We start from the raw sequence: 25,679 nt of genomic DNA, 5'->3' as shown, positions 1-25,679 counted from the left end.
TCCCTGCCCTCTTCCGAGCCAAGATTATATAGTGTTATTTAAAAACGTAACTCTTCCCCCCTTCGAAAAAAACAAAATCCTACCTACACACCTGGGGAACACATCACCTGAATTTTTTTTACTATATTCTTCAATCTTTTATAACTCGGGAGCGTCGTCCATATTCGTCATAAGAGGAAGAGCACTCCTTATTGCAACTCTGCCTGTGCTCGCACTCAAAGCAGCACAATCCAGATCCTTAAATGCTTGTGCGCTAGCAAATCTATTCGGCGAGTGAGAAATATCGGACAATACTTATTGAGCCCTCTTGGAGCGATATGTTTGTTTATCCTTTGGCTGCTGGAATTCGTCGGAAAATGCTTCTCTCACTGTTGGAGCGTAAAAAAATTTCCTTTTTTTTATTTTTCTTTTGTGACAGACGGCAATCGTACACAAATTCTCAGATGCAAATTCAATGCAATCGAAAAAATGGGTTGATGCAAACGCAAAATCAAAGTTCGAACCCAAAATCACTTGCGTGTCAGTGGTTGGAGCCAGACATTCTATCCCATATAAACTAATTCCCTCCTAGCAAACATGCCAATATAGAAATGATAGTGGGGGGAAAACGAGAAAAAACACACATATATGCGTACGCCATCAATGCGTCATTTTAAAAATTTCATCTTCTTAAAAAAATAATTTCTAATCTTCACAGGCTTCTACGCTGAACTGTGGGTAGTGGAGCGCTGTGAGGGTTAAAGATTCTTGAGGATAATCCAGGTTGTTATACGTAGAGAGCTCCCATTCAAACCCCTGTCGGATTCAACGGACTTTTTTGAGTGAAATGCGACGTTAATATTATCCTAAAGCCAAAAAAGATGTGTCCGCATACCATTCTAAGCTACTTTTAATCAGGACGATGCATTTATTGCGCTTTGAAGCCTTTTTAACGCTTTGGCTGCGAGAATAGTCAAAAAATGTTTCACTGCGAATTGCAAACAAAACTCCTTTTCTTTAGTTTCCTTGTAAAAGATAGATGGCAATTAAACTCAGACGTTGTAAATTCAATACAATCGAAAAAAACGGGCGATACAAATTTGGGTTCGAACCCAACATCACCTACACGCTAGTGATTGGAGTCAGACACTACCATTACTCAATCCCACGTATACCCCCTCTCGCACCGTACAAGCAAACGTGTCAGAGAATAGCGAAGTAATAAAAATTAATAAATACACGCGTACGCCATCTATATAACGTCTTTTAAAGAATTTCATCGTGGAAAAAAGAAATTCTAATCGTGTAAGGATAATTGAGAGCGCTCTTATAGGGTTAAGTTTACGCCGAACGTTATCGAAGATGTTGTGAAGACAAATCTCCTCGTAGAATATCATTCCTAAGGATATAGATGGCGAGATATCGAAATTCACGGTCGTTTATAAAGGGTTATTCGCCCTTCATTTCCGAGGGGGAAAGAAAAAAAATCTGCATATTTGACTTCCGGCGACCATATGTGTGTTGTAAACAAACTTCTTTTTAGTTTAATTTCCGAGGCCCTTTGGTGTGTGTATATATTTTCCTATTGTAGAAAATATAATGATAATCTAGGCCAATAAGCATGTGCGTTTCCGCTTCCGTCATCGTGTCTTTTAAATGAACGGATGATTATTTGCGTGATATAAAACGACCCGAGAGATTAAAAGGTTGTTAATTTGGTCAAATTAACTGCTATTTTTCTCCGTCATTGACAAAATGCTTTGTTATTGTTTCCTTCCCACCTTGCACGATGAATGCATAATTTCTCTCTCTCTCCTCGTTATGTTAATGTAACCAAGTTGCGGAGGAGAGACATTCTTGGCCCAGGAGTGACGTTTCCAACCTTTCATGCTTCAGTTATTCCCTGGATGGGGATGCTTGCGCATTCCTTCCTAAAAAATCTGTAAGAGTGTACCTTTAGGATCATACGTAGTACATCTGCGTACCCGTAGAAATGCGTTGGAATCACAAGTATATATCTACAGAAATGTTTAGGATGCGTATCTGTAGAAATACGTTGGTGACTTTTTAGTACCCTTAGAATTAGTAGGTGACTTTTTGTATTCCTAGAAATGCGTATCCCTTGAAATTTTTACGATTCTTGTCAATCTCTAAAACTGACTACTTCTGTATTAAGCAGAGGGGGGCGGGGGAGAGGTCTTGAAGTTTTGCGTTCCATGGGCCATTTGTGCTAACACGAAGTCCAATTAAATTTGCACAAAATAGTATTCAGTATATAGCAATCGAGTTGTTTTCTTATCTAAGATCACGGAGGCCCCTGGTTAAGAACCACAGATATAAAGCTAATTGCACTATTGATAAACCCCTTAAAAAGTGTAGGATGCTTGACTGTCCTTTGAAATGTGATGTGCAAAAGGCGTACGTATTCATAGAAATGTATAGGTGACTTTCCCACTAGAAATGCGCTATAGGTGTGCGTAGGATCTTGCTAAGCAAGATTTTATCAGTTTAGAGATAATATTAAAGTTATAAAGTAAACTATATGCTTTTTACCCTTAATTGACCATTTTAGCTGTTCTGAAACATCCACTTTAATTAAACCGCGTTTGAAGCTCCAAGAAATATGAATTTAGCTTGCTTATATCAAAAAATAAGTAGAATGATTGCGTACCGTTCAAGATTTGTAGTAGGCGTGCGTAACCCCAGAAATGCTTGGTGAGCTTGCACCACTAGAAATGGGTGGCAAGTACGTGTACTCTCTCATGTAAATGCATAAGAAGCTTGCGTACCCCCCCCCCCCCTCTAGATAGTGCTAGAACTAATGCTTTGAGATTTTTGGTTACTTGTATCTATTCTTCCGCCATTGCTTATTTTTTTTCTTATCCTTGAATAACCCGTTACGTACACGTACTCTCAAGATACGCGTTATAGCAGGTTGGGAGCCTCGTAAGCTAGGTACCGTTTCATCCTTTCTCGATTCATCCTCAAGTCAAAATAGTGCCGTTCATCTTCAGTTTGATATATAAGGTGTGTCTCGTTTCGATCCTCTTTTCATTCTGTTCTACCACCCCCTTTCGAGCTAAGAAATAAAGAACTTTATAACTTCAAATTTAGATATTCCTGCGATTGTCTGGTCCAAAATTGCGTGGCGATGACGACTCAAGCGCAGTGGTGCTCTTTAATGCACATTGAGAGTGCTCTCAATGTGCCTACTCACGAGATCTATACCCGTTTTAAAAATTAATCATTTATGTTGGTCATAGTGGAAGCGTATGAATACATAGCTCATGGCCTGTGGGCTAAATATGGCTCTCAGAGTCATCGGATGTAGCCCGCGACCTCAAACCTAATTTTATTAACATTAACTAGGTGGCACATTTACAGATCACTCAAGTTACCCGCGGCACAGTTCCAGAGCACTTATGTGGCCCGCGACACATTTACAAACCAATGAAGTGACCCACACTCTCCTAAAGGTTGAGCACCCTTAACATGGGTGCTCCTCGTCAACATACGAGTGGGGGGATGGATGAAACGAACTATTTATCACCTGCAGATGGAATGGCACTATCTCGGCAATAGGACGAATCGGGACATCTCCTTGTACAGCCCGATATTGATGAAGTGGTCGAAGTTACTCATCCTCGGTAATACAGGGTGGACGAGAAGTCGTGGACACATTTTAAAAATTATTGATAAATTAACCTTTGATATAACAAGGTGCGGTTTGCACTAAAATACTTATCATGGCTGTTTTTTTTTTTATTATAAATTTCCCTCGCAGGTGGCGCTGTGAAACGAAAAATCTACATAACGCCTGAAATGCCGCACAAACAGTTGCGTAATTAACATGAAATTTGCGTTACGTCTCTCTAAAGGGTCAAAAAACCTTGGGGTTTTGTTTGACAACAAACTACTGTATTATTGTGGTTTACATGTAAACAGAGAGGCAAAGAAAAAGTCCATTTTTATGCAAGGAAGTCATTCATATTGATGGTTATTGGAACAAAATCAGCCTCCCGAGAAGACAAGTCTTTCTTTTTCATTCGTGCTGTCGTGGTTGGTTGGAGGAACATATTGTTCTAGCCAATGAGAAGGGGGAAAAACTGATTTTTCGTGTTACCTGTATCCGTTCTGGGAAAGACTTTACAGATAACACATCGCAGCACACGTCACCTCCGGAAACGACAACAATGTCATATTAACATAATCACGATACGGACATATCTGTTGAAGTCTAATCCCGGTGACGACATTCACCGCGAAAAATGAATGATTTTGAGGATTATATATTGAACGTGATGGGAAGGATTTCCTCGCCCCAAAAGGAAGAAGATGCAAAGCCCCAGTCATAGGTATTTCACGCTCCCGTCATTTCTTCTGTGATGAAAATGAGCCTGGAAAATGTTTTCCAAGCATCTTTGCTTGTTTATGTTGAGGGTGTCTAAAGGCTGCTACTTGACCGCACATGTACCTCGTACGCATTCTTCGGAATTTCTAACGAATCGGTGCATGCCGGAACGTATATGCCATGTAATGTTTTTATGTTCAGAAGTTGTGCTTGTTTCGTTTTCTTGCTGGTGATGCCATCTTTCCTACACATTTTGAAGGGAAGATGATAAATGCTTGAATGTTTCGTGTTTAAGTATCGTGTTGATTACTTACTAACCGAAACGGCGACCCAGTCCATATTCCGAAGAATTTCTAACCGATAGGTCATAAAAAAGAGTATGACAGAGGTAGGAAGAGTCAAGAGGATGCGAATAATCAAAGTATCGAAAAACACGCATGCGCGTATATACAGTTGAAAGCAAGGGCTGCAGGAAAAAAAATTGCTTACAAGTCGGATATGCATGAAATTACATCTGGCACTGCTGGGAAAGGGGGAAAAAGTGCGTGACATACTGTATAAAAAAACTACATTGAGAAAAGATGCAATTGTGTGTACCTGCGGAAGGAATAGAAAATTAGCAGCAAGGGGAAGAATTCACATGCAGGTCCGTTACATTTCGAAAATCTAACAATACACTATTTCATGAAAATATATGAATAAACTCACAAACTATATGAATACGCAAACGGCTAGGGAAAGCTTTATGCACTTCCTAGTTCGTCAGAATTATAGAATATGTGGGGTGGGAATATGAGGTATAATGTTGAAGAAAAGCTGCCGCACAAGTAACTACAAGCTTAAAATACGTGCGTTTCCAATCTTTTTATAAAAGCATGCTTGAGCGTCCGTGGGGAACTTTGCACAAGCATTTTGATCGTACAAGCGGCTTGAGGATTGAATACATTTTGATTACGCACGGATGTACTAGCTGTATGGCGCAAGTGAAACTGAAGGTGAGTACTGTGCAGATAGCTGTCATCAGTCTTCACTTTTCAGCGAGCTCTGCTGGCTGTTGGCATTTTTTTGCTGGCGTTTTTTTTTCGTACACAAGAACAAAGGCGGCCAAAGTGAGCGCATCATCGCCTTTGCTGGAGATATTCCAAGGACTAACTTCTACTACTTTACCTCTTACCAACTCCAGGCGCATCGCCATACAGCAATTTACCACCGATCGAGTTGGGTCGGAAATCCTTCTCTAGAGAAAGTCATGTTATACACTTCTGACCTCGTCTGGGACCGGAAGGGGGACTTCCTGTCGTATTGAGGCACCGAAAAGAACTTACCATTCATGTTCTTCCGCAATATCAAACCAGCACCTAGGCCTCCGCAGTCTGCTTGTGACATCAGTAAGTAGTCCATTTTTACGCAGAATTTTCAGGGGGAAAAATACTCTGCTCGTGTCATATCATCGTTGTGTGGAAAAGAAATGATCGGGCTCACAGAATTGGCGATTTCTATGAGCTAACATCCAATCACTATGCGGTCGGTATTTGTGAGCCAATCAGGAAGATTCTACGCCAAAATAAGAATAAACGTTATAGGATGCTGTGTTTCAAAATGTGGCAAACTTGCTAGGTAATCAGAATGACGTTTATGGCAAATAGTGCAGAGGCCTTCTATCTCTAGGAGGTGTTGATCAAACCCGTTCATCTTGACGGTGTTCCATGTTCAATTATGGCAAACGAGCATCTTACCACTGTGCGAGCCATATTGGTGTAAAGTTATACGGAGGAATCAACCCCAATATTTCTATTGGTATTATGGAGATGGGGGGTGTCTGGGTGCAACGCACGTTTACGTGCATGGTGCGAGCTTTAGCGAACGAATCGCGTATGTCTCATTGTGTGTCACCTTTTACAGTAGTTGGGAACTAATATACACGTTATTGGCTGCGGGGACTTCTTGAGCCTCCCCACTTCTTCCGAATTCATATACCGCGGGGTCGATTCGCCGTGCAGTGAAGTGAAATTGTATTCACGTATATATATATATGCTGCTATGTGGAAATTCATTTGATGAAGAAAACAAAACAAAGAAAACCTCAAGCACACATTTCTCATTGTTTTCTGTACGATATCCGCCGTTTCTTGGCTACCGTCAGTCGTGTGTATCGGTGGAGAGGTAGGGGACGGGGGACACGAGACGTCTGTCTGTGCGTTCCAGTGCATTCTCTCATTATCCGATTTCGTGTTTTCAAGGGCATATTTATTTTTCTCATTTTCAAGGTTTTTCTTAGCATTGGCAAACGATTGACACAGACTAAAGACAGATTCTTTATCTTCCATTTGCCTCAAATCCCTTGGAGAAAGATGAAGAGGGGGTGGGGGCCGTGGAAAAGAAAGCAACAAGCAACACATAATATTATGTATTTCTGATGCTAACCTGATATCTTTACCAGAAATAGCACCGGAAGTTATGCATTATGAGGACGTCCGTCGATCTTTTTTTTCTTGCTCATTATTTTTTCTATGTAGCTTTTCTATTTCATAAGTTCTTCCTCCCGAACGCGCGCAAAAAGAAGAAAAAACCGTGTATTTGTCTTCGTATCTTCAAGATCCGATCCCATGTTGAATTATCAAAGGGATGTGCACGAAAGCTTTCGTCTCAAGTGCATACAGAAATTTCTTTCGTTAGTGGGAACCGAACTGATAGCACAGTGAAAGTTAAGATGTTATTTAACCCCTTCAACGTTCGGGGATGGAATATCTTGGGCCTTTGTAAATGGGGGAGATACAGGGTGTCCCACAAAGTCTTGAAAAGTTTAAAAATTCATAAAAGTTGAAGGAATTTGTATACACTGTGGTTTTTGAATGCTTTTTGCCAAAAAGTTTTTTCTCAGAAAGCGTGAATTTTTCATTTTTGTCATGGGGAAAAAATTAGTGAAAACTTTCCCGATAGAGGTCACCACAAAATTCCGGCGAGGGATGATTGGATTTTTTTCAATCCTTTTTGTGTCCGAACCGTTCGCAAAGCTTCCGTCGGCGATTCGTGGCTGAGGCAAAACAACTTCACCAATAGCCCTTTTCCTACCAGTGACAGGAAAGTTCAAAAATGAGATGTTAATCGTGCACCCTGCGTTTTATGATACTCTGGTGTGCATATTTCTAATGATTTGCTTCTATGAATCGCCATCTATCGACAAAAAGTATCAACTAAGGTTTCAATAGCTGGCTGATGCGAAGATGAATTCAGGAAAAAATTTTCTACTGCCTTTGCCGGGAATCAATCCCACGTCCACACTTACCCGATTAATACGCTACAAAGTTGAAACGCTAGCATGATAGATGGTGTTGCAGAAGGCCATCTCACCTACAGCCATTGGATGTATCAGGCCGACTTTTTTTGTAGTAGTGTGTATATAATGGCTATATATATGTGAGATTATAGCCAGTATATATAGCTATTCCCTATTCCAGTCGCCTTAAGTGAGATGATTTTCAGTGACCATTTGTTTCGCGCGTAGACCTTCTGCTATAGATGGTGTTCGATAAGCGGGGAGTGACGTCTTCAGATAAGTCGCCGTCTGGTGGCAGTGTCAGCAGTTGTGAGCTTTGGCCTGAGTTAAGTCTGACCATTTATTCATGTACGGTCCCGTTCAGCGCACACGAACTCCATAAGGTGAGACGTTCGTTGTCTTTGTAGCTTAGTGATGACGCACTCATCCGTTAAGTAAAAGAGGAAGTGGGTTCGATTCCCTGCATATGCAGTTGAAATTTCTCTCCTGAATTCATCTTCGTATCAGCTAGCTGGTGGTGAAACCTTGGCATGATCAGCAGAGAGTGGCATCATTTTCTGATACGGGAATGTCCCGTAAAGTATGGTTTATAATGTATGAAGTTGGTTCTTATTATGACCATTAAAATAATTACAAAAGAGAAGCTGTGAAAGGAGGTAAGGAAAACAAGATACGGGACCTTCAAAATAGGGATGTTTGGTAACCCTGTCAACATACACATACGTGGTGTCGTCTTAATGCATGTACTCAACCGGATACGCCCCGGGAGCCTCCGATTTACTGTACATATCGATAATTGTTTCAGACCAATATAGGGATTCGTACAGAAGGGGTTCTTTAGCTATGGGTTCCGACCCCAACTTTGGTCGTGGGGGTGGGGGGAGGCTTTCGGAATGGATCGTACATCATTTAATGTGCGTCATTATTGAAGGTGTCTAGGAGACATTGGTCAAACTTGGAGGGGGGGGGGGTGGAGTCTTGATACATTACTCGTCCCGGCGCTGTTAAGATGACCCCCGCATATGCTTCAACTTTTCAATTCGACCGTCGAAAAAACCCCAGGGACAGTTTTTCCTTTTTTGGTGAATTCTTTCATTTGCTCACCAAAAACACTTCGTCGAGATTTAATTCAATGCCAACAGGAACCCTGATCTTAGCCTCGTGACTAGTGGAAGTTAAAACTCTCCCCGTTGAAAAGCCAGAGGGAGATAGCAACAGACCTACAACGGTACAATTATTCAATCATTACACTTCGCTCGTAGTTAGAAAAAATTATGGCAGCACTGCACACTTAATCATTACACAGAAACGAACTTCACGTTAGGTTCACAGTACTTTCACGCGCATCCCAACATGTACCAGTTCGTTAGAAGTTCCGCAAAGGAATATGGACGAGGTGCATGTATGTTTTTGTAGAAGTAGTTCATAACTGTAAATGGATCCTAGACTTCCAACCACGAAATGAATGCAAATGGCAATAATTTAATTGGTTCTCTTCCCCCCCCCCCCATTATCTCGTCCTATATGGGATGATGGTATCGTCTTCGTTCGACTTTCCTCATTGGAAATCGAAACCTCCGATCGGAACGAAGTTGCGAAAATCAATTTATATCAATCAGAAAATATAATTGGCGTAAAGTATAATTATAATTACGATGTTTGATTAAATGCAAATAAAATTACGGACGTCATCTCAGTTGAATTAATATGCAGTTGATGTGTGTGTTTCGCAATTATATCCATACAAGTCTGCCAGCAATCAACTTGTCTCCGCGGACGTGTTGGTGTAATTGTGCCATCGAATCTTTTTCTCATTCTCAAGGTGAAAATGTCCAGAATGACTGAATTACTCAATTTCTTCGGATTTTTCGAGACAGCCAATCGCGACCTTAAGCTCTTGTCCACTGTACGGCCCGTTTAGATTTTTCTTTTCCTCTCCTGTACTTCCCTGCATGCATCCTCTCTGTATCTGGGTGGTCGCGGAGGTACGTCTGGCTTTTCTCTATCTGGGTGGTAATGCTTATACTCTATCATTGAAATTCCAACGCATCGGATGAGGAAAATTATTGAATTCAACCGATCTTATTGGTAGCATTTTTCAAGTTTTATGAAAGGACTTTTATCAAACTTTTATAGTGTAATAAAAGATATTTTATAAAATCGATTCGATTACATTCGAGCTAATGCAACCGGTAATCTAATTGGTTGAATTTTTCAAGTTTTATCAAAGAGCTTTTACAAAACTTTTAATCATAATTCGCTCAGTTGAATGGGGATTTCCACAATAATATCTGGAGCAATGGTTTATTTTTATAATAAATATGTAAATTAAGAGGTGCCGCCGGTGTCCTTCACTTTTTCGATAAATATTCAAAAAAATTTGATTTCTTTTTAGATCAGCCTCATTATCAAGGGTTCCGCGGAAAACTTTACGTTGGAAAACTCCTGTCGTAGACCATGGCTAATATTTTTCATGTGACTCCAACCAGGGCCGCCTAGATACTTTGTTACCCAGGGCAAGCATGCATTTTATCGCCTCCGCGCATTGCCATACGCAAGCCGATATTATAGTGTTATTTTGCAGCAGGAAAAACGTAAAAAAAACCTGAAGAAAAAATATTTGAAACTCCCCCCCCCCCTTCCCCTCGAGAAAATTCTGTATACATATTATGATAAATCTCGAATTAATTACTGAATTAACTATGGTCCAGGAATACCATGATGTTGAATTGCAATGGTTTTGTTTGTTGCTACGTACGTGTGAAGAAAGCCAACATTACCGTTACAAGACTGATAATGTTTAATGTATAGTGCGCGTATCATGTACGAGTAAAAATAATTAATTGGTTTTTGATGAGAAGAAAGGTCATGCATTTTTCCCATATTTGTCGCTTTTCAACTTTATTTGGGAATTATGCATAATCACTGGTGTGTATCACTTTCACAGTAACACGCACATAAACATTCCAACATTAAAATGTATGGGAACCAATTGCGACCGAAGCTAATCGTCGTATAAACGTTAAAGTCGTATAAGCGAAGTTCTGTGGTGTAACGTTACGTACCCTATTAGCGGACAGAAGTTTTGGTCTCGTGGTTGCCCGTTATCTTGAGGTTCTGCTGTAAACATTTCTTATTTCGAGGCTTTCATTTTCGAAAATCTTCTACGGCCACCCCCCCCCCTCTTCATTCATTAACACGACCCACACTTTGGAAATCACTGCCATAAAATAATTGTTCAAGGGTTCTGTAAATGCGGAAAGGTTGGGACACGCTACTATCTGTGGAGGTTAATTATTACGCAGAATAGTAATTCTCGCCGGCACATCAGAAGCAGAAAGAAAATAAAGTTAACGTTCTTTGAAACAAGAAGCTGTTCGATACGCAGTCAGTGCATTTCGTAAGGAAGCTGGTCATTTTCGATGGCCTAATTACCCCAATGAATAATAATGAGATTTCCATTTTCTTCCACCTCATGCTGGCTGGTGGTACGTACGTAAAAGGATGTTTTTTTTACCCCACGGAGACACAACTAAAATTTTCGTATTCTCGAAGACACCCCTTACTGGATGGAGATTCCCGCTTCAACAATGATAATTTAAATAAGCGTTGAAGATGTTCGAAAAGTGTGTGAATTATTGCGTGTTTTTTTCTCTTGCGAGAAACTGTCGTGTGTCCCGAAGGGCTTCTCTGGCAGCAAGTCGCTCATTAAATGGCAATTATGTCGTTTCTTTTCCCCCCTTCTCTTGTTTCGTAGCGATTTGCATCGAGCTGCCCTCTTGCTTCCATCCAGCTGCAGAAATAAATAAATAAAGAAATTCTCAAGAGTGAAAGGGGTTGGTCTCTGGAAGAATGTCCGTCTGTGTCTGGTTATCATTATCTTTTATATTTTTTCGGGGCGTTCCTTCCACTGGACGCGATTCTGACCTACAGTTTGGTATTTAAGAAAAAGAGACAAAAATTATAGTACATTAATGCGTCGTTTATATCCCTTCAATTGTTTCCCCTCCACAAATGGAAATTTCTCGGAAAGTTCCAGCTTCTCGATCTTGGCATTTTATTTCCTAAACGTTGTCTAATTACGTTTTTAAATTAGTCCTTTGCTGACACCAGAATCTACCTATTTCTGAAAAGGCAAATTAAAATTGTGACGCTACAAAAAACCACGCACCACCGTCTTTTCGAAAATAAGGCCCGACCCTAAAATTAATTTAGAAGCGTTTATTCCACTTTTTCAAGAATAAATACATGCTCCGAGTTTTATGAACACTGGGAATTTGTTTTGGGACAACTGGGGTTGTTTCACTGGCTCGTGTTTAAAAAACAGCGTTAAATGCGGGTAAACCGTATTTAACGCTGTTTTTTTTTCCCGCAACTTTCCACCGTTTTATCGAATATCTCACGAATATTGATTGCACTTATGTCAAATGGTTGATTTGTTATTAATTTCATATTTACTCTTTTTGAGATGCGGTCTTTGCGTGACGTCATTTTGTATTCGATGGGATAATGAAATTAAAGGAAATCCTCTAACAGAAGTTTCTATAAAAAAAACCAGATTTCCTTAGTTTTTTACGATTCGCCGTAGTTCCGTATCTCATGGTAGAAACCACGAAAATTCTGCAGGAGTTGGCAAATACGCCAATGACATAACTTATCGTGCCATTGTGCGTGTTTATAAGGAAAGAGAAGTGTCCGTGTGTCTGTCCGTAGTGTATTGGTTAGTGCATTTGTCCAGATAATAATTACTATATCTGGGTTTGATTCCCGGCGGGGCGACAAATAAACCTTTCCTTTCAGAGTTCTTCGTCTCGCCGTTGATATCCAGAAAGTATTTTTCCCTGTTGTGTTGAGCCATTTCGGTATCTAATGATTAAATTGTTTAATGAAATTATACGCAAATCGTACGTTTCCAGTTCGGTTCGCATTATATATATTTTAAGGGGGGATTTTTGCATACATTTTTATCTCGTATGAGACCCTCCTCAATATTTAAATGGAAGAAAAAAACTCTTTTTGCGTCATAAAATGATTGATATTTATAACTTCCCAATACATTTGCACCACCAGTTTCGCTAATCGTTTCTTAGGAATTGGACCGAAAACGTTCTTGTACATCAGGAATTGCCATACGTAAAATTGATAAATTAGTGTAATTCGCATTGAAGGAGTAATTCCATGGGTGGATTCCTTACATCCTGGGATAGGTTACGCTCGCTGTAAGATATATATATACACATATAGCCTTGTGATATTCTGTTGATGCATCGTGTATTATGGAGATGACTAGCATGTATACTTTATTCGCATGTGTAAATACGAACATGTTTATGATTGGCTATTTGTTCGCGTATTTTTTTGCTGGCACATAAATCATAACGCGACGAAGCGCGCAAATAGCAGTCGGGCGTCCTCAAGAGTCGACAAGTTGTATGTCCGTCCGGAACTCGTTTACCTTCATCTGAGGTTACATGCACGTAAGCGATAAATGGATTGATAATGTCGTATATAATAAGGTAATCAATTTCCTTCCCAGACAGTTTTTTGGCCATTTAACCTTCCGTAATAGGTCTTTGTGTATAAAGTGGTATGTGTGCGAATACAGAGTTATTGAGTAGAATTTCACATAAGTGATAAGTTTTAAATAAGTGATGTATGATTCTTTCTGCGCATCCTTTTGGATGTAATTTTGAACCATAAATTAAATGTCATATTTCTTATTTTGTCTTGCAGCGCCAGACATCAATCACAGGACGTAGACACAACTTAGCAAATGGGATAATAACGTTAAACCAAATACGTCGACGCAACTGCTTGAGAAATCCTCCTGTCAGGAAGAGTCACCTTGTGCTTCGATTCGACGGGTGATCATTTGCGAGTGGATTCGACGGGTGATCATTTGCGAGTGGCTTCGTCGAGAAAATCGACCGCTTTATCACTTCCTCACGCAAAACAGAGTTGAGCACCATCACGAAATATATATATTAGTGTGGCAATCGTATTGAAGCAAGTCGGCCGATGAAGTACGTAGATCCGGACGGCAGCGCCGTGTGGCAATTGCTTCCAGGGCAAGATCCAAAACTGGACATCGAGGGCGATTCGTCACCAACCCCTACGGAGAACGGAGTCCAGAGTTCCAATGGGACCCTCACTAAAAGTTCCACCGTACCGAGGAACATGTGCCTTAACGGGTTTTCCAAGGAAACTGGCGACTTTTTGAGCCCAACCATATTCAGACCGAAAATCGTCCACCACGGGAGGCTGAAGAAGCGGGTGATACTCAAAAACGGGACCGTCAACATATCCAAAGAGAATGTCTCGAAAAGGAGCCAGAGGTACCTCCAGGACATTTTCACCACGATGGTGGACATCCAGTGGCGGTGGAACCTGCTCGTTTTCGCCATGGGCTTCTTCGTCAGTTGGATCGGTTTCGCGGCGATCTGGTGGCTCATAGCTTACTCGCACGGGGATTTCGATCACGTGGGTGACCCGGAGTGGAAGCCGTGCGTCGAGAATGTCCACAGTTTCGTGACGGCGTTCTTGTTCTCAGTCGAGAGCCAGCACACCATCGGCTACGGGTTCCGGTACACGACGGAGGAGTGCGCCGAGGGAGTGTTCATGATGTGCATTCAGTCCGTGACTGGCGTGATGATACAGTGCCTGGTGGCCGGGATGGTCTTCGCGAAGATCGCCAGGCCGAAGAAGCGCAGCCAGACTCTCATGTTCAGCAGGTACGCCGTGGTTTGCCTGAGAGACGGCAAGCTGTGCCTTATGTGGAGAGTCGGAGACATGAGGAAATCGCACATCATCGGTGCGCAAATCAGTGCTCAAGTGATACGTCGCAAAGTGACCGTCGAGGGAGAGATAATCCCCTATTACCACACTCAGCTCGACGTGAAATTTGACGACAGCGGGGACCGCGTGTTCCTGATATGGCCCGCGACCATCGTGCACGAGATCGACGAGACGAGTCCCTTTTACAACATGTCCGCTCAAGACATCCTGAAAGACTCGTACGAGCTGGTCGTGGCCCTCGAAGGGACCATAGAGTCTACGGGACAGTCCATCCAGGCGAGGTCGTCGTTTGTGCCGACGGAGATACTGTGGGGACATCGTTTCGAGCAGATGGTCTCTTTCCAGAAGGAGACCGCCGAGTTCCTCGTGGACTATCGCAAGTTCAACAACACCTACGAGATCGAGACCCCGCTGTGCAGCGCCAGAGAATATTACGAATACAGGAGGATGATGATCAGCGCGTCTTCCAGGGCCGTCAGTTGCTGCGGCGTAGTCAACGAGGGCATGAGTCTCGCCTCGTTCCGCAGATGCGTGTCCACGCCAGAGGCTCAGTCTAGCAATTCGCAAATACACGTCGTCGACTGCTCCAAGCACAGCGACAGCGGCGAGTGTTGAAAATCAGGTACATTAAAATCTTTATAATTGTCATAAATGCCTCCCCCCCCCCCCCAAACCACTTTCAATAGTGATCAATTTTCACGCTCCATTCGAATTTGTCAAGTACATCTGACACGAATTCCAGCAAAAGTTTTTCTCAGTCTTTTTGCAACTTTAAAATACTATCCATGTTTTGTTATCATAAATGCCCGGATGTTGTCCTAAACAAATCCTGAAAAGTGCCATTAAAAATTCGCAAAAAAAATGCCATAAAAATTCATATCATTGACAGTGATGTTAAAATAACCAAATTTCTCTGGTGATGATCGAAATATTCTGATTATGTTCGAAAGTTACAGGGGAAAACGTTTTTCTTATTTGAACTTATAAACTTTATTCCATTTCAAAGTATTGAAAACCACATTTATTCTAAACATTAGGTTTGATCAAAAATGGTCAATGGATTTCTTTCCAGTACATTTTTGAGGTAAATTTCTCTCAACATCAGCATGTGACATTGGGGATATTTGGGGAGAAAAAATCTGATCATCTATTTCACAGTTAATTCCTCTTCAATTTCGAACCTTTTAGACTTTCATTGGGAAGATAAGAATTTTTTTCTGCAGGCAATAACTTCCCTTTTCCCATTATTTTTTTCGAATTTCGCAGCATCAAATTAGCCTACCCCAGCTTTAGCAGACTAATAATTAATCATGTATAATACACTGCCCATAAAAAAGAATATGGTTGTATGCATGGATAGAGCTGCTCGGTTTATCCCACTATCGGCCGTATTCACCAACGCGGTTGAAAGGTGAAAGGATTGAAGACCGAAACGGATTGGTTAAATTGAGGATTTTAACCAATTCGTGTCGATCGCTAAGCCTTCAACATCCCATTAGGATCAGAATTCTCCACTTCCATTTATTGCTTGGTGAAGTGGCTAGCTCTTGGAATTTTTAATATAAAAATGCCCGTGGAATATATACTAAGCTTTGCCCATCTTCTATGAAGGGAAATACAAATGAAATAATGGAATATAAAATTATTTTATATAAAATATATTTTTGGTTTTTTAAATGTTTTTATTTTGAAAAAAATTCACAAGGTGAAAAATTATAAAGAAAATTTAAACCCAAGTTGAAAAAAAAAATCAAAACGCAAAAACACCGCTGCAACGTTGGTAGACTGTAGTATTAATATTGTCATGATTTGACAAAAATTGTACTTGTGGTGGCATCTCTCGTTTAGAGCATGAAACTTCGGTTTGGTTTCCGAAATCCAAGTATTGCTATCGCATCACATTTACTAGTACTGGGTAGAATGTCATCCATTGTTCAAGAATATTCTGGCTGATAGATGGCTGTAGTTTCTGCCTGCTATGAATGGGGGGGGGGGGGGGGGTCCATGGCAGACATCGAGCTTTTCACGGAGTCCACGACTAAAAGTATTTGCGAACCCCTGGCCTAGAAAATGATTCACTTCAAAGCACTGAACATGCATAAATCACTTCAAGTAACTCCTCGCGATTCACATCACACATTGAGAACCACTAGTGTAGACTCTCTTAACCCTTTAAGCGGTTTTTTTTTAAATTTCCGCATTATTACTTCCACAGAGGAAATCACTACCTAAAAATTCCCACCTATTTTCAAGAATAATTTTTTCTACTTCGTGATATTGCTTTCCCCCCAAAACTAAGAATAATATTCGTTTTTTTTAAATATTATACAAATACAAATACAAATACAACGCCACAACAGGCAAAATGCCCAACGAGGTGGCTGATATTCGATATGCATATTCCTGCACTACGAAAATAAGGGAAATAACATTGTCACTCTTTTGTTATCAAATTTTGAACAATTGCTGACTCTTCCCGCTAGAAGTTAAATACGTTAAATACGTTAGACTGCAGAAACAACTTCAACGTAGTAGCTGGGCTCGTCATTGCCGAAATGAAGCGCGTCAAGTTAGACGAGATATCTCGTCATTGCCGCTGTAACGGTTTAAAAGGTTTATACAGTACAACCATTTTTGCGTGAACATTCTAATTTTTTTTATGTACCCTTTTATTTATAGGTTTCTCTGGAAGAAAATGAAGAAAACTTTTTTAGATATACATCTAAGATTACATAAGATATATTAGATATACATATGCAATCCAAAAGTTTTACTCGTGTGTAAGCATCGCACTATTTTCGACCTGTGATAATAATGATTGATTGGAGCAGCTGGACACCGAAATAAATAATGCTTCCATAGAGAAAAATCATCGTCGAGGACGACACTCATTACGGATCCAAATTAAGGAAAAAAAGGGACCAAAGAAAACTTATTCCAAGAAGCTATTTCTTGTCCTTGAAATCAAATTTCGGTATTGTTTCTTCTTTTGGTATAATTATACTTTGATCATTATTTGGTCAAGTTCTTATAAGATAGTATTTGTTTCTTTTTTCTTTAGTACATCTTCCATTTTACTTCGTTCTTTCTCATAGCTTAAGACTGTTTCGTGTTTTTCTGCCATTTCTTGGATAGTGATTCTTTTAATTCATATTATTGTATCATTATTTGCCATGTTTTATTGTATGTGCTGTCGATGTGGTTTTTTTTGTTTTGGAAAATAAGTACACGCTAACATTGTGTTGAATCCATGACGTGCATCGTAGTTTTCTATTAGATATTTCAGACCGATTCGATTCATCGCAATATGTCTGTATTGAAATAAGTGATTGTTTTCTCTTTTTTTAGTGATTGTTTTCTTTTTTAGTGATTGTGTAATCGATTTTCTTTTAGTGTCGGTCATGTTCTGATAACGTGTATGAGTTTTTGTCGAATGTGGTTTGTTTGGTCAGCATATGGATGAAGTCGATATTAGCCATTTATTTTTGTTCTCAATTACATTCGAATGACGGAGTGTATGTCAGCGTTTCTTTTTTTCTGTGCCCTTGTGGAAACCTTGTAATTTCCCATATTGTGGTGGTGTGATCCTTGAAGCAATATTCGTGTTCTTTGGAACCCTTTGAAACATTTCTGGAGTAGTTGATATCACTCCCCCTCACCACCTTCAATCCGAGGGATCTGTAGAAGCTAAGATCAGAATGAAATTTCATTGAAAACATGGGACACTGTAGGTTTTAAAAAAAAAGGAGTGCTTTTATTTCTAAGGTGACAAAGTTGTTACAGAATTTGTCCTTTTTCCTAGGGAATCTTTAATGTCCTAGAATGTATCTCTCCGTAATTGCCTGAAAGATATCCATGTTCTCTGCGAACATTAATGAAAACTTATTTATTGCCATTCCTTGCGAGGAACCTGTTGTAATGCCTCTAGGACAGGAGTTGTTCACCGGAGGGGGGGGGGGGGTAATCTTTGGAAACATTTCAGGTGGTCCATAAGCTTGGATGAGAAAACAATTATTTCTGAATTATATACCCGATATTATTCTAAAAGTGATTCCGTGGTATATGTTATAGGCCGGATGGATTCTTGGTCTTCTCATTTTATTGGGACAAAGGGTCCGTGGAGCACAAAGGGTTGAGAACCCCTGCCCTAGGAACTTCGAGAAACGTTTATATATGTGAGTGCATGTATGAAGCCAATCTAGTATAATTGTTTGAAATAATTATTTTCGGTAGAATTGGGGCACGGTTTTGTTTTCAAAAAAGTTCTGTGTGCCGGGCTGCAACTACGGGGCGGGGACATTTGTTCCGGGCTGAAAATTTTAGGGACAATAAAAAAACCCACTACCCAGGCCATCGCCAAAAAACACTTTGTCCCCTTCCCAGAAAAAAAAAAAAAAAATCCTAATTACGTCCCGGTGTGAGGGAAGTAATCATCGGGGAGCAGAGATGCATTCTCGGAGAAGGGAGGGTAAGCGGGCTATAACCATTTCTGGTCAATAACGTGAAATTAGAACGGAAGAAGTGTTGTCAATTTCGAATATATATATATATATATATATATATATAGCACCGCAGGCTGCAAAGCCTAAATCTGCCTCCATTGTGGGAAGTTCTCCGTGGATAGGGCAAAGAATTTTGGTTATCGATGAACAGAGGCGCCAACATGAAGAAAACATTGAGGAGGCTGAAAGTTTCTGGTCGTCCCGTGTGTGCCGGACTCGAGCGCGTACGCAGGAGAGGGAAAGTGCATTGCATTGTTTATTCATTAATTATTGAAGGGGCCTCTGCCCAGCACCTCCTAGAGGTAGAAGGCCTCTGCACTGTTTGCCATAAACGTCATTAAGACTCCCCAGCAGGTTTGCCACATTTTGAAACACAGCATCCTATTTCGTTTCTTCTTATTTTGGCGTAGAATCTTCCTGATTGGCTCACAAATACCGGCCGCATAGTGATTGGATGTTAGCTCATAGAAATCGCCAATTCTGAGCCCAATCATTTCTTTTCCTCACAACGATGATACTGGCACAAGCAGGGAATTGTTTTCCCTAAATATTCTGAAGGAAAATGGACTACTTACTGACGTCACAAGCAGACTGCGGAGGCCTTCTCTCTGCCCTAGGTTCCGGTGCCTATGTCAATGAATATGTTCCAATTTCGTTCTCCATAAATTTTGGTTCCCTGAACAAATGTTCCTTTTTTCCATGTGGAAATCTGGCTCAGAATAAAATGATGTCCAGCGTCACTGATAAGTTTGAAGCATTGAATTTCAGCTGGGTACTCAAAAATACATATTAGTATATACTTAATATTTATATATAGACTTCGTGTTTCTCGAATTCAGTACAAGTGTGGATTGAAGGTTTTTAAATTTGGCTTTGTGCTGCTGCTGCAGGTTTTTGTATGTTGAATAATTTCCATTGTTGAATTTGATAAGTGAGAAAATCGTATAGGGCTATTAAGTGACTGCAATTTTTTTTATTAGTATATAAATGGCCGCTCCGCTACATACACTAAAGGAAGGAAGATCTGTAATCAGGAAAAGGATGTTGGGACATTATTTTTTTTTCTTATTTCATCGCACAGTGAAAAGAGGTACATGACATGATTTCTCAGGTGCTTTTTATTGTTTTTCTTTTCTTTCTCTCGTTCGTGTTCGTTTCGTAGTCGTCCTGTACTGATAATGTTCATGTCGATTGACTAGTAGTAGCATGGCTTTCGTGGTATAAAAAGGCTCTAGTCACGGACATGTTAAACCATTGGCACCTATTTTTTTTTAAATTTGAGTTGCCTATCTCCATCTTTCTGCCATGTCCATGATGCCTGCAAGCAAGTTTCAAGCGACTTGAAAACGTTTTGAAAATGCTTATGGCTGCCATGTACTGGGTGTCTATAAATGATTGGCGCGGTTTAGTATTTCTTCAATATTGTAGACACAAAAAAAAAAAAAAAAAAAAATGCCCATACGATTATCGAGTGAGTTAGTTACTTTCCTTGTAGCACCTAAATCTTATTTGGTTTTCAGCTTGTGTGCATGCAAGTGAACAATGGTTGCCTTTAAGAGGGTGTCAAATGCCGAATGAGAAGAATTAAACGCCGAGCACAGGTACATTAGCTTAAAAAAGGCCCTTGCAAGGGTAATGTATGAAACAAATCGGGAAAAAAAGGGTTCATACCATAGTAGGAAGGGGAACCATTTACACAGGCAGACCTTCAACATGATACTTAAATGGACTCAAAATTCAGGCACCTGCCATTTTCACTTCTGATATTGGGGGGGGGGAACAGATGGCAGAACTTCTTGAACAAGAAACGCCCATAAAACTCTGACATCTTTAGTGCTTCACATATAAAGGGCCGCAACTAGAGGGTCTGGTTAGACAGCGGTCTGCGATGGTCCAAAGGGAGCACCGAATCTAACTTTTAACTGCTCCTCCTACATTACACGGGGACACAAAATGCGTGCTTGCCCCGGCTGACATAGTATCTAGTTGCGGCTATGCACATACATGAACTTTTCGGGAGTGTGAATTGTTCGTAAATTCTTGAACGCCAAATTGCAAATCTTAACTCCGCAGAGAGCAACAGACCTACAAACAGCACAAATTCAATCATAACGCATCACTCACTTCACATCTGAAATATAGATGGCGGCACTAAAAAATCACACAACTCTACATAGGCATTCAGACTGTTAGGTACACAGTTACACTTCCGACACAATTCACTAGGTAGTAAATCACCCACACACACACAGACGGTGATGGACCTGAGTTGTGCTCAGTTTGAAAGATTGCAAATGTGATGGAGCGGTCGTGCTTGGAATGGCGGTCACAAAGTGCTGTTGCAACATTCAAGATCCCTTGAAGTGAGAAAGACTTATTTGCTCCTCTTTTACCAGAACCTGATTATCATCAATGTTTTCCATTAAATTTTGATGGACAAGGACATGTCACATCACTTATGCAAGGAACTTGATTACACAGAAATAATATTGAGAGATGGAATCGCTCAATAAGCACACATCGAACATCCCGCAATGAGCTAAAGAAAACTTTTTCTTCTGTGTAATTGCTAAATTTTGTGATATGCCTAATGGGATACGCCTGCAATAAAAATCTTTACGCAGTTTCAATCATTTAAAGAAATCCTGTATATAGCATGTGGTTGCTCTCCAACACTGCGGTTCTTTTGAACCTTGCGCCATTAAAATATCAAAATTCATTTTTATGGGGTGGGTTGAAGAAAAAAAAATTTTTTTATTGCCATTTATGAGATCATGGATGGCCTATTAGTGTAGGGAAGTTTTTGGAAAAAAATAACTAGATTTTTTGCAGTTTTCCATAGGATCATCTATGTATAATGTGTTATCCAAATTCACCGAGTATTTTTTTTTCTGTAGTGTTTTCCGGATATTAAGGCTGAATATGACGTAACCATCACCCAATTCACACATTCATTTGTCTTTCATGGTTGAATACACCTACAAATTAATTGTGAATTTTGGTTTAGGCACTTTGAATACTTTCACTCGTAGTAGGAAAAATTGTATTTTTCTAGTTCGAATTTTTTTTTCTCGGTTCAAGTCATATAGTCGTAAATTAATCATTTTTCAATCCTCCAATAGAAATTAGGTTGAATGTTGTATAATAAAATGCTTTGAGACCATTTCTTGACTCTCGATTTTTGATGCTGCCTGAAAATTGTGCCTATATAAAAAAGTTACACTGTGATTTATATTGCATATGAAGACATTTTGCGACGTGTAATACTTTTATATATGTAATTTACATAGTGCTATCTATATATATACTCTTACACGCGGCTCTGGAATTCACGTGGAATCTACAGTTTGTTATGTGTAGTTTTGTTTTCTCTTGCGGACATTTTCTGCTAAATAAGGGCCAGTAGGAATGGGTCGTTATTTAAATTCGCGCTTGAGGTCGCCCGAACGAAATCTTTTTATAGATGTCTCACGAAATTGAAAAGTGTTTTTTTTTTGTTTTTCTTAGAAACGACATCCTTTTGTTTTGTTTTTTTTCCACATGTGATTTCATTTTTTTATACTCATATATATTATCTATTTACACATGAAAAAAAAAAAATGTTTACACATATACGAGCGTGTATGAAAATTGTAGCAGGATTTTTTACACAATGTTGACTGTTTTATACATATTGTTTTTAGATGGTAATAAATTCATCTATTTTATTACGATGTGTGTAATGTTGCCATTCATTAGGATGTTCTAATGTTTTGTTTTCATATCTTTGCAACGTAGAAGCGTCATTTGCTGTTACATATATATATATGTATGTGATAAGCTGCAGTTTCTTCTGTATATTTGAGAATAAAAATTGATTGATAAAAATATATGTGAAGTTATTTATTTGCTATTGTATTCGTGTTTTAGTCCCCCCCCCCCACCACCACAGTGTGAAGTTTGGACTATCCAGTTCATGTGTAAAGGTGTATTCAGAGGAACCGTATTAAGTTCATAGAACATAAAGTGAAATATGCTATAAAAATGAATTGGCCCAGTTCAAATGCGAATGAATCAGTCAGGTGGATGACTATGAGAACCGAAAGAGAATGATTTCATTGCTAACAAAACACATTTACTATCTGAAAAATCGCAAACTGGCAATTCAAACTCGTTCTCATTAGGGAATAGATCTTTAAAAAAAATGTATCTGCCAACACCTGCCATCTAAGAAATGAAGGGGTAAAGCCGACTGATATAATGTATTTGCATATATATGAATTGACATCAATTCCCCAGACTTTCAAGTCTATCTCGCCTATGGAAAGGGTTAGAAGGATTTGATACGTATGCACAATCATGGCCCCCACATCCTGAAGTGGGGCCCTTGGGCTGGGATCTTTTGCGGGCCCCCGACCACACTTTCACGGTCCCCTTTATGATGAATTTATAGCGTGAAAAAGCAAAATGGTGAAAATCGTCCCGGGCCCCAGGGCTGGAGCCTTGTCAGCCCACCCCTTGTGGGAGCCATGTGCACAATACAAGAAAATTCTTAAAGGATTTTTCTCCAAGTTCTTTTATGGGTCTAAAAAGAATTGAATTTGTTTTCAATAATTCTCTTCAATAAATCAACTGCGTTTATGATCAGGTTTAAGGAGGCATGTCGCCTATCCTTCGACCATGTCCATTATTCATTCCAATGAAAACCACCTCGTAATTTCGAACTGAACTCGCTGTCCACAGCTTTCCTATTGATGTACATGTTAGGGTAAATGTGATAAAAAAAAAAAAAAAAAAATACGCGCGGTGATCACACGCATGTATGATCTCAGATTTATTACGTTTTCCGTAACATGTTTGTGTCATTTCGGAGCGGGGGACAAGGCCGGCTACATCGGATCCCCAGGTGTCCCCTCTCGCTACGGTATTGATAATTATCAAAATACGTTGGAAACTGTTTTAATCCTTGATTATTTCAGTGAAGAATAAAAATTCGAATGAGTTTTTATACGGGGGGGAAAGTGAATTTTTTTATGAGAGTGTTCTCGGGATGGTTAAAATCGCAGAGAAATATGGGAATGTCCCCGGGAAATCTGGGTCATATTGTCACTCAAGTGGATTAGAATAACAGGTCCACGCAAGGAAAAATAAAAGTGCATCGAGTTCAAATCCCCCGCCGGCGGCTCAGTTGTGGTCCGCTGAAGTTGGTTTCTCGTGGTTCCTAACTTCGAGCAATGCGTACCCACACTAGAGATATCTATAGTATGGTATTTTTCGAGGTGGTGTGTGAAAGCGAGCTAATCTATCCGTTATAAAGTCTCTCCACAGAGCACCAGACCCCCTTCAACAATACTAATATGAGGCTTTTCGGATCATATGATATTTACCTCTTTATTACTAACCGTATCCAAGGCAACTTCGGTAGCTCAGGGAAGATTGAAAGAACAAATATAAATTAAATGAAATATCGATTTTTTTTTTTTCATTGATGGGTGCTGAATACAGTATGTCGATTATTTTTTTTAAAAAATAAGTTATTTATCTCTCTACCTGTCCAATTATCTCAATTGTTGCGGAATTATTTCAATTTAATTTATAAGCCATTAATTTTATCAAAAAACTTAACCTATATGAATTGATGTAGTTGAGTATTAAAAGGCAATAAGGGGACATGAACTTCAATTTTCACACTCGAGAAGATATGAATAAAAAGTTAAAATCAATGTTATTGCATAGTTATCCAACTCAACAGTAGGTCTGGCAGATTATTTTATATTTAATTTTCTGGGCTCCGTATCCCTAAGCGAACTAAATATTTCGAAAATAGTGAATTCAATTCAACTTTTTAAATTATTGATGTGACGAAAATCCTTCCTCACTAAATTTCAGCATTTCTATAGTTTTAAAATCCGCAATTTTAACATTGATTTCTACGGGGATCGTCCTGTGTCTGTCTCTCAAAGTGATGATTATAACGTCTATTCAAAAAGCCACATTCAATCATCACACTTCACTCACAATTTGAAATGCATATGAGAACACCGAAAATTCATACACAACACGATACATGCACTCAAAGTGTTTAGGAGTACAAACACACACTTCCGGCATAACTCCTCTGATAGTCAATTGCGCACTGCGATAGACCGGATTTGTGTTTGGTTTGAAAGAAAAGAGAGGGTTGAAATCTCTCTCAGCATCCGGTCTGATGAGATAGGATAAAGATATCTTAAAAATCTAAGAAAATAATTATTCATGGTTTCTCGATAAAAATTAAAAATGTGTAATTTAACTTCGTTGCACACAAAGGAAAATGGAACCAAAAAAACAAAGTAACGCGAGATTTTCCTAGAAGCAGGTTTCTGCAGGGCGTGAAGCGTGAAAACTCTCATTGGTCAAAAAAACCCTGAATTTCAAGTTTTTAACTAATCAGCGTTTTCACGCTGCACACAGCACCAAAGTTCTACTCCTGGGAAAGCCCGGCTTATGAGAATTTTGACAAACTTTCTCTACACATGCACAAAACCTTACACATACTCTCTCGTCTTTCTCTTCACACGTAGTCCCCGAGGTTACAATTTGTAAGCCCGCAGATGGCCCGGGAAAATAAATTTCATTCTGGTCTGGTCTGGATTGGACTAACCTGAGAAATACGGGACGTATGGTCACTTCATAAAACATAAACATGAAAATCAAGGTTGTATGGTCATTGCAAAACTTGATTTTTTTGGGAAGGAGAAGTGGGAAAAAGAACGATTTTTGCTTCATAAAACAACCAATCAAAATAAGCGTTCTG

The 25,679-nt window shown here is 39.7% G+C and overlaps 1 protein-coding gene across 6 annotated transcripts in view; it reads left to right on the top strand.

Moving 5' to 3' along the window:
• LOC149083412 (G protein-activated inward rectifier potassium channel 3-like) overlaps positions 1-22,614 on the top strand; it is a 59,645-nt gene extending 37,031 nt beyond the window's left edge. For all 6 annotated transcript variants that reach the window (XM_089236696.1, XM_089236700.1, XM_089236701.1 and 3 more), the window contains exons 2-3: positions 13,341-15,024; positions 17,082-22,614. In XM_089236696.1, the coding sequence (XP_089092822.1) occupies positions 13,626-15,017 (1,392 nt within the window). In that variant the 5' untranslated portion in view covers positions 13,341-13,625 and the 3' untranslated portion in view covers positions 15,018-15,024; positions 17,082-22,614. The remainder of the gene's footprint in view (positions 1-13,340; positions 15,025-17,081) is intronic.
• The last annotated feature ends 3,065 nt before the right edge of the window (positions 22,615-25,679 follow it).

The sequence above is a fragment of the Pholcus phalangioides genome, unplaced genomic scaffold, assembly GCF_987345545.1.
Source record: "Pholcus phalangioides strain wild (caught in Gottingen) unplaced genomic scaffold, Ppha-v1.0 ptg000009l_1, whole genome shotgun sequence".
Taxonomy (NCBI): Eukaryota; Metazoa; Arthropoda; class Arachnida; order Araneae; family Pholcidae; genus Pholcus; species Pholcus phalangioides.
This window is presented reverse-complemented; position numbering and strand designations above follow the sequence as displayed.